Consider the following 15828-nt stretch of genomic DNA (forward strand, 5'->3'; position numbering starts at 1 on the left):
ATTATTTTCCTGGAGGGCCATATCTGAGGCAGAAATCCTATCTACAAGGTCTGGAAGAAGTGGCTCTTGTTCTCTAGGTTTCCTCCACATCACTCCCTTCAAAGGATGTTTGCATCATTGCATGCTCTCCCTGTTCGCACCTGGACTAGAGGCACAGGGAAGCCAGGCCATGGTTGTAGGCAATTCCCAGTGTCCCAGCTACTGTCAACCTCTCTTACTGAAGAGGGCATTCCAGAATTCTACAGAAAGCCATAATATAGGATCAAAATCTTGACTCTGGATAAATATACCTATATAGGAAAATTATTTGAAATCTGTAAAGTGTTGTCAGAAATAAATTGATGTGAAACACAGTCCACAGTTCACCAATGATGACCATTCAGTTCATCGTGACCCAGGTTGTGACTCACAGGGTTCAGGCCATGCTTGACCTCCGATGAGCCGATACTTCCTCCAATCACAGGTCACTTCCAATTCCTTCCTCATGGAAGCTGAAATCTCACTGGTCCTAAGCCAGCTTCCACTACACAGAACAGGTTTAACATCTTTCCCTTCAAGTGTTTAAATAAAGCCGCCACAGCTCTCCTTTCTTCCTTACAAATATGCTGAGGTGTTTTAGTGAACTCTGACTGCAGCTCTCTGCACTGAGTTTCAGGATGTGGGGAGGAAAACGGTGAGAAAACCCAACCAATAATAAAAGCTGAAAGCAGATGTCAGGAAGGGAATTACCTTAATGCCATCTTCACCCCTTAACCCAGGGAAACCCTTGTCACCTTTGGTTCCCTAAGAGAAGAGCAAAGTGATCAGAAGACACACTGGTAATCAATTTCTTCTGCAGCAAGCAAAATGCTTTAAAGTCCTTTTTAGAGGGGGGAAAAGGGTGTTCAGATGACCCCTCTCCACCAAGAGGGTGGAGCACTAAAAGGGCATGCGTACTCAGCCGCTCAGTTGTTTCTGTCTCTGCAGCCTCATGGACTGTAGCCCACCATGAGTGACTCTCAGAAACCCTCTTGGTCTAATAGGACTGACTTTCATTACTTACCTCAGTGCCAGGGAAACCAGGCGCACCATCTTTTCCAGGCTTTCCCTAAAACAAAAACAAAAGAAAAACATGTAATTTACGGATACTTTAGTAAACACGAAAAGCTTAAATGATACGATCTCTTGATCTTCGGCAAGAAAGCCTAACTGAGGTTTCCCTCAGTTATTAGAAGGAAAGACTATTAATTGCAGAACTGACGATGGCCTTCTTCTGCCAGAAAAGGCAGAAGGCAGTCAGACTGGGAAGTTAGGGAGGGTCACGGGATTCTCCAGGCAAGAGTTAGACATGACTGAAGCAACTTTGCACACGTACACTATTCCATTGTATATATGCACACATCTTCTTTATCCATTCATCTGTCAATGGACACATGTTGTTTCCATGTCCTGACTAAACTAAAGTTAGCCATCCAAGCTTAGAAAGAAAATCAGGGAAGCACTGAGCAGAGAAGTAAGCAGAAAAAATCAGAAAGAGAGAGGCGCTCACAGTCAATGTATTTATTTGCAATGTTGGCAATTCCCTGAACTGCAGACATGCCTATATTTAAATAGATACATAAAAGGAATTTTACAGTGTTTAAAGAGACAGAGCTGTTTAACTATTATGGGATTAACTATTATGGCACTTACCTTCCATTATAAAATTAAAAATAACATTAGTTGAATATTTTTCTTAGAAAAAATATACTTTTCCCAGGGTATGATTTTTAGAGTATTTAAACAATGAGAGTGCTGCATGCTGGGTACTATGGGCTAAGTCATTTCAGTCCTGTGTGACTCCTTGTGACCCCATGGACTACAGCCCGCCAGGCTTCTCTGTCCATGGGGATTCTCCAGGCAAGAATACTGGAGTGGGTTGCCATGCCCTCCTCCAGGGGGTCTTCCCAGGGATGGAACTCTTGTCTCCTGTCTCCTGTGCTGGCAGGCAGGTTCTCTGCCACTAGTGCCACCTGGGAAGCCCTAAGCATCTTGTACTTCCACCTGTAAAGTCCTGAGTACTGAGTAACCACCTGCAATGTAGAAGACCTGGGTTCCATTAATTTAGGCTGCACATGACGCTGATTTCCAAACTCACCTGCGGGCCTGGTTCTCCAGGAGCACCTTTTTCTGATCCATAAGATTCTCCAGGTGGCCCCTGTATCAGCGAGAGTTAGGTCAAGTTTTGTAAATTACTGATCTTTGACTTACATCGATTTTTATTAACTTTTTCCTTCCATTAAAATGTTTGAAACGATAGGTTATCTGAGTGAGACATCTTATTTATGAATATCAAATTAAAAACAGATGCTATAGAATCAGATGCTGAAGATAAATCACAACATGGGTGACAGAGGGTGCGTGTAAATCAGAGCAGGGGTTTCAGCTAGAAGCGGCCATAACACAATGCTAGTATTTATGATCCCCGCAGTAAAAAGCTATCACGCTTTAGCTAATGTTAAGCCTTAAAGGTAGATCATACATCAACATATGCTCCAAGTTTCTACTAGTAGTTTCAAGGGAACAATATGATTCTAAGTGACCTACGGAGGGTCCAGGGGGTCCGGACTGTCCCATCGCTCCCCGGTCTCCCTTCTCTCCCTTGAGGTCCTGTCACAAAAACAAGTTGAGGTCATCAGAAAGAGAGCAGACGAGATATTACTGACTACATTTGGAAAAGTCCTCTAGCTCTCCAATGAACTGGATTTTCAACTTACACATATACCTCCTAGTAACATTAACACATCACCATTTCTCACATTTTGAATTTTATACCTGTTAACCCCTTGAAACAACACACAAACATTTTGTGTGCTGCATTTTATTTTTTGAATTGAGGTATAGTAGATTTACAAATATTATATTAGTTTCAGGTGTACAATGTAGTGATTTAAGATTTTTGTATATTATACTCCATTTATAGTTATTATAAAACACTGGTTATATTTCCTGTGCTGAACAATATATCCTTTGTACAGTCTCTTTTTTAAAAAAGAAAGTAATTTAGATCAAACTATATTAAACTAATTTAACTCCTGAATCAGTTTTCTATAAGCATAATCAGATCATTTCTAATATATTTTACTCTCATTTTTAATATATTGAAATTATTTTCACTGAGATCAATTATTTTCTGAGTAAATGTTATAATGAAGATTTGAGTCATTAATCAGGTTTGTTTTGGCCTTATCACATTTTATTAATATTTTGTGAAAATATAATTTTCAAAAACATCATTTTTTTAAAAAAAGTCATTTTTTACCCTTGGGTCAAATCTCCCAGCTCTTAATGTTTTCAAGATAAGATTTTTTTAAATAAATTTTTCAGCCAATAAAGCTTTAGATTTTATTAAATTTACTTTTGTTGATTAATTCTGAAAAGTTCAGTTATTTTCCTCAGGCAATATTTTTTTCAGTATTCAATGAGAGTTATTATTTTGGTCATAAAAAGCTTCACTGTGTTTTAACTTACCAGCTTTGTTTGATAACTTCTATCATTAAAAGTTAATTATATTGAAAAGTGATGGCTAAGGTATTTCTTTTAGGATGATGAAAATGTTCTTAAATGCCCACGGTAAATTGCACAACTCTGTGAATACGTTAAAAGCCACTGAATTGCACACCAAATGGATGAATTATATGTTATGTGACTTATACCTCAATAATGCTGTTAAAAATTAATTATAATGAAAATCCATGAATTTCTTCTTTAAAATGGTGAAAATTACAGCATGCAAATCATACTGCAATCAAGGTATTATCAAAACAGTTAGTCATAATTTTAAAAAGAGAGATGATTTATGCTTACTTCTTAGTTTGTTGTTTAGTTCCTTGGTCTTGTTTGACTCTTTTTGACCCCATGGACTGTAGCCCTCCAGGCTCCTCTGTTCATGGTGTTTTCCAGGCAAGAATACTGGAGTGGGTTGCCATTTCCTTCTCCAATTTCTTAGTTACTCCACAGGAAAATTATTAGCTTCCCCCTCACTCCCTATTACCTGTCCCAGACATTTCAGGATCAACCTAGTGTCTAGGATTGGGGTATTATGCTGTGATGCACTTCTGAGTATCTGATTCAATTTTGTTCCTTGGTCTTTCCAGCTACCCCAATGTGAGAGCAAAAAGCACCTGATAATTTCCGAATAAGAGTCATGGTGTCCTTGGAGAGGAATGGGGGCCACAGTGTCTTGGGGTTATAATGGCATGGTAAAAACGTCCCATTTGATTATGATAACACTCCATCCTTATTTTTAGGCCATTACCATCCTTCCCTGGTGGCTCAGCGGTAAAGAATCCACCTGCCAAGCGGGAAACACAGGTTCAATCCCTGGGTTGGGAAGATCCCTTGGAGAAGGAAATGGCAACCCACTCCAGTACTCTTGCCTGGAGAATCCCATGGATGGAGGAGTCTGGCGGGCCACAGTCCACGGGGTCACGAGTCAGACATGACTGAGTGACTAGATAGCAAAACAACCATCCAGTTGGATCAGAGACATACACCCATTTTGTTACCACCTATTCAAAAATACACACTGAAAACCCAGCCTGTGTTAGGGACAGTGAGAGAGATGAGGATAAAGGGTAAGCAAAATTAGATTGAGGCTCCTCCTTCAACAGTCTTGAAAGTGGCTTGCCTTGGGTCTTCTCCACCTCATGCTTTCCAGTTCTTGAGTAAAAGACAGGAAAAGAATAAAATCCAGAGACCCAGGCTGGCTGGACTGGAGTTAGGTGCTGTTACTGTTTTTAGTCACTAAGTCGTGTCTGACTCTTTGCAACCCTGTGGACTGTGGCCCGCCAGGCTCTTCTGTCCATGGGATTTCCCAGGCAAGAATACTGGAATGGGTTGCCATTTCCTTCTCCAGGGGATCTTCCCAACCCAGGGATTGAACCAATTCTACTCTACTGAGTTGGCAGGTAGATTTTTTTTACCACTGGGCCACCTGGGAAGTGGACTTAGGTGACAGAGCTTATAAAAGAGGTAAGGGATCACAGGGCCTCATGGAAGAGAGGGGAAGGCAGGAGCCTAATGATAAAACAGAAGAGTTACCGTTCTGTTGTCAGGGCCGGTTAGAGTCACAATAACTGTTCCTGGTGGTCCAGGTGGTCCTGTCAATCCTTTCACACCCTAAAGACAAATACACTCAGGAATTAAAAAAAAAAAACAAAAACGTAAGCTTAAGAGATCTACATTTCCTCTTTAGTTCTTGCCTAAAAAATAAAGCAAACAAAGCTTGAGACACAGCAAATACTCTGGTTTCAATGTGACTTAGTAAATTAAATGTGTATTAGTAAGTCTCGTGTTGTTGGTGGCCAGCTGCTCAGTTGTGTCTGCCTCTGTGACCCCATAGACTGCAGCACTCCAGCCTTCCCTGTCCTTCAGCATCTCCTGGAGTTTGCTTAAACTCATGTCCATTGAGTTAGACAGTTAGATGCTATCCAACTATCTCGTCCTCTGTCGTACCCTTCTCCTCTTTTCGCATCAGGCAGCCAAAGTCCTGGAGCTTCAGTTTCAGTAAAAGTCCTTCCAATGAATATTCAGAGCTGATTTCCTTTAGGATGGACTGGTTCGATCTCCTTGCAGTCCAAGGGACTCTCAAGTCCTCTCTAACACCACAGTTTGAAAGCATCAGTTCTTTGGTGCTCAGCCTTTATGGTCCAGCTTTCACATGTGTACATGACTACTGGAAAAACCATAGCTTTGCCTATATGGAGCTTTGTTGGCAAGATAATGTCTCTGCTTTTTAATATGCTGTTTAGATTTGTCATAGCTTTTTCTGAGGAGCAAGTGTCTTTTAATTTCATGGATGCAGTCACCATCCACAGTGATTTTTGAGCTCAAGAAAAGAAAGTCTGTCACACTTTCCATTGTTTCCCCATCTATTTGCATGGGACTGGATGCCTCGATCAGAGAAGACGATGGCAACCCACTCCAGTACTCTTGCCTGGAAAATCCCATGGATGGAGGAGCCTGGTAGGCTGCAGTCCATGGGGTCGCTGAGGGTCAGACACGACTGAGTGACTTCACTTTCACTTTTCACTTTCATGCATTGGAGAAGGAAATGGCAATCCACTCCAGTGTTCTTGCCTGGAGAATCCAGCAACGGGGGAGCCTGGTGGGCTGCCTTCCCCTGGGGTCGCACAGAGTTGGAAACGACTGAAGCGACTTAGCAGCAGCAGGATTCCTCAATCTTCGTTTTTTGAATGTTGAGTTTTAAGCCAGCTTTTTCACTCTTCTCTTTCACCTTCATTAAGAGGCTCTTTAGTTCCTCTTTGCTTTCTGCCATAAGGGTGGTGTCATCTGAATATCTGAAGTTATCGATATTCCACCCGGCAATCTTGATTCCAGCTTGTGCTTCATCCAGCCTGGCATTTCTCATGGTACACTCTCAATTCAGTCACTCAGTCATGTCTGACTCTTTGTGACCCCATGGACTGCAGCACGCCAGCCTTCCCTGTCCACCACCAACTCCCGGAGCTTGCTTAAACTCATGTCCATTGAGTCGGTGAGGCCATCCAACCACCTCATCGTCTGTCATTCCCCTTTCCTCCCACCTTCAATCTTTCAGGGTCTTTTCCAGTGAGTCAGTTCTTCACATCAGGTGGCCAAAGTTGGAGCTTCAGCTTCACCATTAGTCCTTCCAATGAATATTCAGGACTGATTTCCTTTACGATGGACTGGTTTGATCTCCTTGCAGTCCAAGGAACTCTCAGGAGTCTTCACCAATACCATAGTTCAAAAGCATCAATTCTTTGGTGCTCAGCTTTCTTTATAGTCCAACTCTCACATCCATACATGACTACTGGAAAAACCATAGCTTTGACTAGATGGACCTTTGTCAGCAAAGTAATGTCTCTGATTTTTAATATACTGTCTAGGTTGGTCATAACTTTTCTTCCAAGGAGCAAACGTCTTTTAATTTCATTTTGAAGCCCTCTAAAATAAAGTCTGTCACTGTTTCCATTGTTTCCTCATCTACTTGCCATGAAGTGATGGGACTGGATGCCGTGATCTTAGTTTTCTGAACGTTGAGTTTTAAGCCAACTTTTTCACTCTCCTCTTTCACTTTCATCAAGAGGCTCTTTAGTTCCTCTTTGCTTTCTGCCATAAGGGTGGTATCATCTGCATATCTGAAATTATTGATATTTCTCCCAGCGATCTTGATTCCAGCTTGTGCTTCATCCAGCCTGGCATTTCTCATGATGATACTCTACATATAAGTTAAATAAACAAGGTGACAACATACAGCCTTGAAGTACTCCTTTCCTGATTTGGAACCAGTCTGTTGTTCCATGTCTGGTTCTAACTGTTGCTTCTTGACTTACATACAGATTTCTCAGGAGGCAGGTAAGGTGATCTGGTATTCCCATCTCTTTAAGAATTTTCCAGTTTGTTGTGATGGATCACCATCAAAGGCTTTAGTGTAGTCAGTGAAGCAGAAGTAGATGTTTTTCTGGAATTCTATTGATTATTCTATCATCTAGTTGATGTTGGCAATTTAATCTCTGGCTCGTCTGCCTTTTGTAAATCCATCTTGTACATCTGAAAGTTCTCAGTTCACATACTGTTGATGTCTAGCTTAAAGGATTTTGAGCATTACTTTTGAGCATGTGAAATGAGTGCAATTGTGCAGGAGTTTGAACATTCTTTGGCGTTGCCCTTCTTTGGGATTGGAATGAAAACTGCGTTTCCAAATTTGCTGGCATACTTCGTGCAGCACTTTAAGAGCATCATCTTTTAGGATTTGAAATAGCTCAGCTGGAATTCCATCACCTCTCTAGTGATGCTTCCTAAGGCCCACTTGACTTCACACTCCAGGATGTCTGGCTCTAGGTGAGTGATCACACCATTGCGGTTATCTGGGTTATTAAGACTTTTTTTGTTTTGTTTTTACCTTATTGGAGTATAGCTGATTAACAATGTTGTGATAGTTTCAAGTGGACAGCAAAGGAATATATATATATACATGTATCCATTTTTTCCCCAAACTCCCCTCCCATCCAGGCTGCCACATAACATTGAGCAGAATTCTTTGTGCTATACAGTAGGTCCTTGTTGATAATCCATTTTAAATACAGCAGTCTATGTATGTCCATCCCAAAGCCCCTAACTATCCCTTTCCCCCGTCCTTCTCCCTGGCAATCATAAGCTTTTCTCTAAGCCTGTGAGTCTGTTTCTATTTTGTATACAAGTTCACTTGTATCATTTCAATTCTGCATATAAGGGTATCATCAGATATTTCTCCTTCTCTGTCTGACTTACTTCAGTATGACAATCTCTAGGTCCATCCCTGTTGCTGCAAATAGCATCATAAAATGTGTTGTTTACTAAGGAACCTAAAATATTTTGCCCGCAAATAAACCACAGTATATAAATTACCCGCTCTCCTTTCTGTCCTAGCACGTTATCACCCATGTGACCCTGTAAGAAAAGACAAAACCAAATTATGTTTTTAATGAATACATATATACAGTCTAAGCCCATTAAAGTTCCAATGTTTGTAACTGCACACTTACATTTTAATCGTAATGTTAAGATTGTAAAAGTTACTTTATTATTTGGAGTAGAGTGGCAACATGTTTTTTTTAAAAGGAGAGATCTTAAAGTACAGAAAGTTGAAGGGAGTTACTTAAAAATGCAAGTGATGGCATGAAAGGGTATGGGGTGGAGGAAGCCGGCTCAGAGGACCTTTTTGTTTTTAGCTCAGAGGACCTTTTTTTTAAGCCAGCCACCAGCTAGTTTTGAATCTGCTGGCTGGATACGTAACTTCATGATGCCCTGTTTTCTAGTCTTAAAAATAAGAGGGATGTGTAGCTGAACTTCAGGACTCTGAAATTCAAAACTTAATAGAGGACTAAAAAGAGAATTCAAGCTAACCTTACTTCACTAGTATGTTAGAACATGAGCTAAGTCTAATGTGAACCATCTCTCTTCAGTAAATCTATCATTTCAACCAATGTCTCTTTGTTTCTTTGCTTCTGAGTTTGCAGATTTTCACCCCATTAGGCCACAAGCAGTAGAGAAAAGCTCAGGATGACAAATCAAAAGATTTGAAATGATAGTTCTGCCAATTACTGTTTGATGATTCACTTAACCTGAACCTGTTCATCTCACAGAGAACGTATGTGTGTGTCTCTGTGTGTGTATGTACACACACATCAATGAAACAATAAAAGTAAAAACACCTTGGAAAGTATCCTACACACCAAGGCTTACCTGATCGTAAGAGATACTGTGTTCAGTACTAATTTCCGTGAGGCTCAGCCCTCTCTCAACATTTTCTTACTTAAACTAATGAAGGAGACCAGACTATCCAGCCCCAAAATACACCACTTTGGCAGAAGAACTCTTTTGAGCTGAAGGCATTTGAGAAACAGGGAATGCAGAAAAAGTTCTCTCCTCGCTCCCTGGGCCCCAAGGCTGGGCACAGATTTCCCCGTGTGAATGTCACCCTCCCCGCTCCTGTACACAGAAGAGAAGACAGCTCATCACGGGAGACAACACCAGCTTAAGCCTGCATAAACAGACTTCACTGAAATAACCCTTATCTTCCACTAGTTTCCCCCATATATTTACCTGCCCACAATTTGTTGCCCCTAGAAGCTCACAACCCACTTCCTATGTCTTGATACTTCACCACAAATGTATCACCCTTTATTAAAATGATATACAAGCCTCTGGGTCTGATTGCTTCTTTGGGGTTTTCATTTCATTTCTGTGAGGTCTCCATATGCATATGAAATCAACCTTTTTTTCTCCTGTTAACCCAGTCACTGAACCTAAGAAGATAGAAGAAAAAGTTTTTTTTTTTTTTTCTCCCCAATCCTAACAGTTGGCTTTTGTAACAGAAAGACATGCAGGACCCTGTTTAATGAGCACATGAACAGTCATCTTTTATTTTCTAGTATGAAGACAGGTTGGTTTTGGGAAGCAGCCCAGTACAAAAATGTATAAGATAAAGTACTGGGAGATCGGCAGGATTATGAGAAATGGAAACTTATGGACTAGGAATCCTTGCTCTTTTCCCAACAAGAAGCTCCTTAAAATTGAATTAATATTCTTTGTATCAGAGATCAAATTACTGAAGTGCAGGGAAAAGAGAAGAAAGAGATGGAGAACTGTTCACGTCCCTGCTGGGGATTCTCGTGAGTCCCAAAGAGAAGCCCCGGCAGAGACCCGCATGTGCAATCAGACTGAGTTGGCTTTTAGATCGGTTAGGATGTTCTGGCTGGTACAACATATAGATTGCAATCTACCTTAGGTCCTGGAGGTCCCATGGTTCCTGGAAAGCCCTAGAAAAATCCATGAGTTAAAATTACAGCAGGTAGTGCACCAAGCCTACAACTCTGTTTAAAATCTTTAAGCTATGATTCTTTTATTAGTTACAATGTCTATTGCAATGGTGGCTTCATACTCACAAGGAATCCTGGAGGGCCAAGTGGACCCGCAGGTCCAGGAAAACCTGGAAGGCCTGGCAAGCCCTTTAAATGAAGAGAAGAATTAGAGTAAGTTTAAATGTATTTCTTACTGAAGAACAATGTCTATTAGTTAAATGTCTTAAATTATTTTAGTAAAATCAGAGCAAAATGTTTCCCATTTACGCCTGCAGTTGATTTCAGTAAAGGCCATGTGCCGTGTATAACTACCAGGACTATCTTGGTGGTACTACCTGGGGGTACCACCATCCTGGTGGTTCTATTTCCAGAAAAATGACCAAAGCATTTGCTTTACTTTAGAAGACTTTAAAGATTTTTAGAAAATTTTCTTCTCCCCGCCTCTCTGTCTCTCGCCAAGCATGCTCCTACCTCTGGATCCTTCCACCTGCTTTCCCTCTGCCTAGAATCCTCTTTCCCCAGATGTCTATCTCTATGACTCACTTCTGCTCCCTTTTCTTGTCTTTACTCAAACATCCTTTCCATGGACATTCCTGCATATCCAATCTAAAGCCACAGCACTCCTTCTAACCTAGGCACTTCCTATCCTCAACCCAACATTAATTTCTCTCCTCAGCATTTATTACTATCTAACACAACACATGGAAACGTTGTTCATTTGCCCAGTTGTGTGAGATGGCTGTGAGAGTTGGACTACAAAGAAAGCTAAGCACCAAAGAATTGATGCTTTTGAACCGTCGTGTTGGAGAAGACTCTTGAGAGTCCCTTGGACTGCAAGGAGATCCAACCAGTCTATGCTAGAGGAGATCAGTCCTGGGTGTTCATTGGTGGGACTGATGTTGAAGCTGAAACTCCAATACTTTGGCCACCTGATGCGAAGAGCTGACTCATTTGAAAAGACCCTGATGCTGGGAAAGATTGAGGGCAGGAGGAGAAGGGAACGACAGAGGATGAGATGGTTGGATGGCATCATCAACTCAATGGACATGGGTTTGGGTGGACTCTGGAAGTTGGTGATGGACAGGGAGGCCTGGCGTGCTGCGATTCATGGGGTCACAGGGAATCGGACACAACTGAGCAACTGAACTGAACTGAACTGAATGCAACACACAGGAAGTAATTTACATTTTGAAATATTTTCTCCTTCTAAAAGGCATGTGCCATGAGGGCAAGAATTTTGGTTAAACTGTTTTTGGGGATTTGTGCACTATGGTATTCCAGAGCCTCAATAGCTCCTGGTACCTAACTGGCAGGTGGATGGTAAGAGGGATTTCTTGTAGAACTGAAGATCCCACTCTTGTACCTTCAGCAGTAGCACATTGTAGTACATTGCCAGTGCTAGACACACATTCAAGGGATATATCCTGTCCCAGATTGCTACTGTCTCCTCTTACTAGATTCCCTGCCCTCATTTAAGGGATACATCGTGTCCCAGATTGCTGCTGTCTCCTCTTACTAGATTCTCCGCCCTCAGCATCTGACCCCTTAATGCTTCCTAAGGAAACAAACAAGCAAACAGGAAACAAACCAACACCCATCGACTTTTGTGCCTTTTCTCAAAAGCCTGACTGGGCTTCCCTGGTGGTCCAGTGGTTAAGAATCCGTCTTGCAGTGCAGGAGACACCAGTTTGATCCCTGATCTGAGAAGATCCCACACGCCACAGGGCAAATAAGCCCTTGAGCCGCAACTACTAAGCCTGTGTGTCCTAACTGCTGAAGCTCGCATGCCTTGAGCCTGTGCGCCACATCAAGAGAAGTCACTCCATTGAGAAGCCTGCACACTGCAGCTAGAGAAAGCTCGAGAGCAGCAACAAGACCTAGCACAGCCGAAAATAAGTAAATAAATAAAATTCTCTGCTGGCTTCTAATTGCAACACTGTTCAGTTTTGTAGCCCATCCATTACCAGCTGGCGTGGCTTGCTAAATGGATGTTCAACAATCTTAACAAACTCTTTGACTTGCTCAGGCAAATACCAACCTCTACTCAGAATTTCCACATATATTTCTGAATTAAGATATCTATGATTAATTAATCTGAAAGTGAGCATCAAAAGACTCCTTTGAATCAGGAAGTAAAGGATATTCGGGGGAACAGCTGTTTCTTTGTATCTATTCTGGGTCACCCTCAGGCTACAAGCATAGCTATCAGAAAGCAAACTATTCAGCAGGAGAAAGATGCATTTAAATAAAATATTACTATCATGCATACTTTACAATAGGACTGTTATTTAATATTACAGTTTTAAATTGCATTTGATATGGGATACAAACCTATCCTGGATTTTGACAAATAGTAAGAGGAACATAACCATTCCTTGAAAACTTCTCCTTAGATTGAAGAAAGCTTGGGTGATTGAGACTTGAGAAGAGACAAAAATACATATGTACAAAAGCATCCTTTTTATATGAGCTTAATGTAGTTTCTTATAATGAGGTGAAAGTTTTAGAATAAAATGAAATATATAAATAGAAACATAAATGTGAAAAATATTTTTAAGAGGGTGAGAAAGATATAAGGAGAGGAAGAGAGAGAGAGAAAGAAGAGAAAAAAAGAAGTGGAAAGAGACAGAGAGAGATGGAGAATGATAGAGACCTTCTCTGAAGTGTGTACCTGGAATCCAGGAGCTCCTGGCAACCCAGGGTCACCTTTTCCATCAAGGCCTACACCTTCTCCTTCAGCAGGAGCGCCCTTGAAAAGGAAATTCATCAAATATTAGCAGCATTTTATCTTCAAAACATCTTTAAATGATTATTCAAGGTCATACTATTTCAAGGACAAAAGTGCTTCCAGGATATATACTTACAGAAATGCTATAGGATTTTTTAGTTATTCTGTTTTGAAGAATTCAAAGCATTTTCATGTTTTCTAAAACTGACCATTGGCTATAGAGGGAAGACACAAGAATAATAGACCATTTCCCAAGACACCAAAATGAGTGGCACTTCCTGATCTAGAATCTGGAGCCTTGAGCATAAGATCAGTTCTCCTTGCCCAGACCTTATTTTCCTAAAGGATGATACAACGCTTGCATTCCTTAAGACATATTTATGACAAGAAGTAGAAGATGCTCAATAGGAATAAATGTCATTTCTGAATTAATCATGAAATCTGATTTGTAATGACATATCTTAAGAGATGTGCCTTTCATATGTACAATTAGAGATTTTTCAACAATAACATGCCACAAATCACTTACCTTTTCTCCTTTCAAACCAATGACACCCTAGGGAAAAGAGCATCATATTAATAACTAGAGGCAAACCAAATACAGAACATCCCTGCTTTGTCCTTCTCTCTGCTATTCTGCCTTCTCTTCCTACTGCAAGCTTCCTATTGGCTTTTACATTTGCTCAAGTCTTTCTCATTATACAAAGTGTATGTCAGTCACTTAGTCATGAGACACCGTGGACTGTAGCCATTAGGCTCCTTTGTCTATGGAATTCTCCAAGAGAGAATACTGGAGTGGGTTGTCACTCCCTTCTCCAGGGAATCTTTCTGACCCAGGGATTGAACCTGGGTCTCACACTGCAGGCAGACTCTTTACCATCTGAGCCACCAGGGAAACCAGTCTCCCCCTGAATACACTGCCTCATCCTGTCTTACCTATCCTTCCTGTCATCTATAAATTACTCACTTTGTTCATCCCCACTTATTCCTTAGGCCCATATCTGCCTCCTGCCTCCATCTGTCATGGAAATGTTGTCGTTCATTTGCCCAGTTGTGTCCAACTCTTCGCGAACTCCATGGACTGCAGCACGCCAGGCCTCCCTATCCCATATCCCTTGCTAAAGTCTGCAATGACTTTGATGTTATAGAAACCAAGGACAAAACATTCATTCTTGTCTTACTGAACTCCTCAACAGCACTAAGAAGCTGTCTGTTACTCGCCTTTACTGGAATTTGTTAAAACAGAGATGACTCCAAAATGGAATCACTCCTGCTAGGTCCAATGCAGTAAACCAAGACTTAATACCTGCCTACACTATGGTTTTAACCTTCTCCAGGAATGTGACCTTTGACCAGCCAACCTGGAACTTCCAGGTCAGCACTAATAAGATATTCCACCCAATAGCCCCTTCTGTTCTCCTTAACAGGCTACCTTGTCTAAGACAATGCCTTCTTTGTTAATAAAACAATAGATTCTTTGCTAAGAATGTCATATTTCCATTCTCTCTCTGACTTTAAAATCCTTTGCTATCTATGGCTGGAGGCAACTCTTTCCTTGCTGGATAGGAGACAGCTGGGTTTGTGAATTATCCAATAAAGCCAGTTAGATGGTCAGATTTACTCAGCTGAATTTTTGTTATTTAACGATATCTTTCCTGGGCTTCCAGAATATAGCCCTCTTGCTTCTCTTCTACTCCCAGGGCCCTTCTTCCTTTACAGGCTCCTTGTCCTTGACCTCCCTTCACATGTTAGAGCTCTCTAAACCCCACTTTCAAGGCCCTTCTCTCCTCTCTTCCATCCTTGAGTCACCACCACCCATCCAGGTGTCTCCCACTATCTATCTCAGATCTCTACTTCAGTGTCTCAAAAGCAAAACAAGGTCTCAAAGTGCAAACCCCAGTGCATTTATTCATTCCTTTCTCAACTACTGGGCTCCCCAGGTGGCTCAGTGGTAAAGGATTTGCCTGCCAATAGAGGAGACGCAAGAGACGTGGGTTCAATCCCTGGGCCGGGAAGATCCCCTGGAGGAGGGCAAGGCCACCCACTCCTGTATTCTTGCCTGTGAAATCCCATGGACAGAGGAGCCTGGTGGGGTTGCAAAGAGTAGTCAAATGTCTACTGTTGACTGGCCTCAACTTCCCCAAGGTCATGACAGATTCCTGTATACAATCGTTTCAAAGGAAACTCCTTGTACTTGTACATCATGTCTCAGAGTTAGAAATATAAACCTACCGGTATCCCTGGGTAGCCTGGGGTCCCCCGAAGTCCTGGGAACCCTGGCTCTCCCTGGAAGACACATGACACTTGTCATTCTTCTTAGTTGTTCTAGAACAGCCTATTTATTTCCCCTGTTCCTTGCTTCCAACCCTGCAGCAGTAAATTTAGACAAAGTAACCCAAATTCCTCACAGCTACTGGATCATGAGGCTAAAGACTAGAAAACCATTATCTTAATTGAAAACAGGATTAGAATCCACTGTTTCTCAAATTGTGCATAAACGGCAAAATGTTAATTGTGCCAAGAACTTTTTAATGGCTGCTTCCTTGAAATGTTTGTGATTAGTCCTTTCATAGCCACCGTCCTGGGGAAAAGCTGACCGCAGTCAGGAGACAAAGGAGATGAGTGCACATCAGAAAGCTCAGTTTTTCTCTTCCAACTTTGCATTCTAAGCTTTAGTTCGGGGTTTACATTCAATCACAACCTCAGATGCAAATATCTGTTTGAGCCCTAGTTATCTTTCTGTGGGAGAACATG

General features: G+C 41.4%; 1 protein-coding gene across 1 annotated transcript in view; it reads right to left on the reverse strand.

Moving 5' to 3' along the window:
- Positions 1 to 15828, reverse strand: part of COL4A3 (collagen type IV alpha 3 chain) — an 86445-nt gene that overhangs the window by 55693 nt on the left and 14924 nt on the right. Inside the window, exons 8-18 of the mRNA XM_040229862.1 lie at positions 15307 to 15360; positions 13604 to 13630; positions 13018 to 13095; positions 10431 to 10493; positions 10269 to 10304; positions 8392 to 8433; positions 5062 to 5139; positions 2566 to 2628; positions 2117 to 2176; positions 1043 to 1087; positions 730 to 783 (exon numbers count right to left, since the gene is read on the reverse strand). Coding sequence (XP_040085796.1) covers positions 730 to 783; positions 1043 to 1087; positions 2117 to 2176; positions 2566 to 2628; positions 5062 to 5139; positions 8392 to 8433; positions 10269 to 10304; positions 10431 to 10493; positions 13018 to 13095; positions 13604 to 13630; positions 15307 to 15360 — 600 coding nt within the window. The remainder of the gene's footprint in view (positions 1 to 729; positions 784 to 1042; positions 1088 to 2116; positions 2177 to 2565; positions 2629 to 5061; positions 5140 to 8391; positions 8434 to 10268; positions 10305 to 10430; positions 10494 to 13017; positions 13096 to 13603; positions 13631 to 15306; positions 15361 to 15828) is intronic.

This window comes from Oryx dammah, unplaced genomic scaffold, assembly GCF_014754425.2.
Source record: "Oryx dammah isolate SB20612 unplaced genomic scaffold, SCBI_Odam_1.1 HiC_scaffold_27, whole genome shotgun sequence".
Lineage (NCBI taxonomy): Eukaryota > Metazoa > Chordata > Mammalia > Artiodactyla > Bovidae > Oryx > Oryx dammah.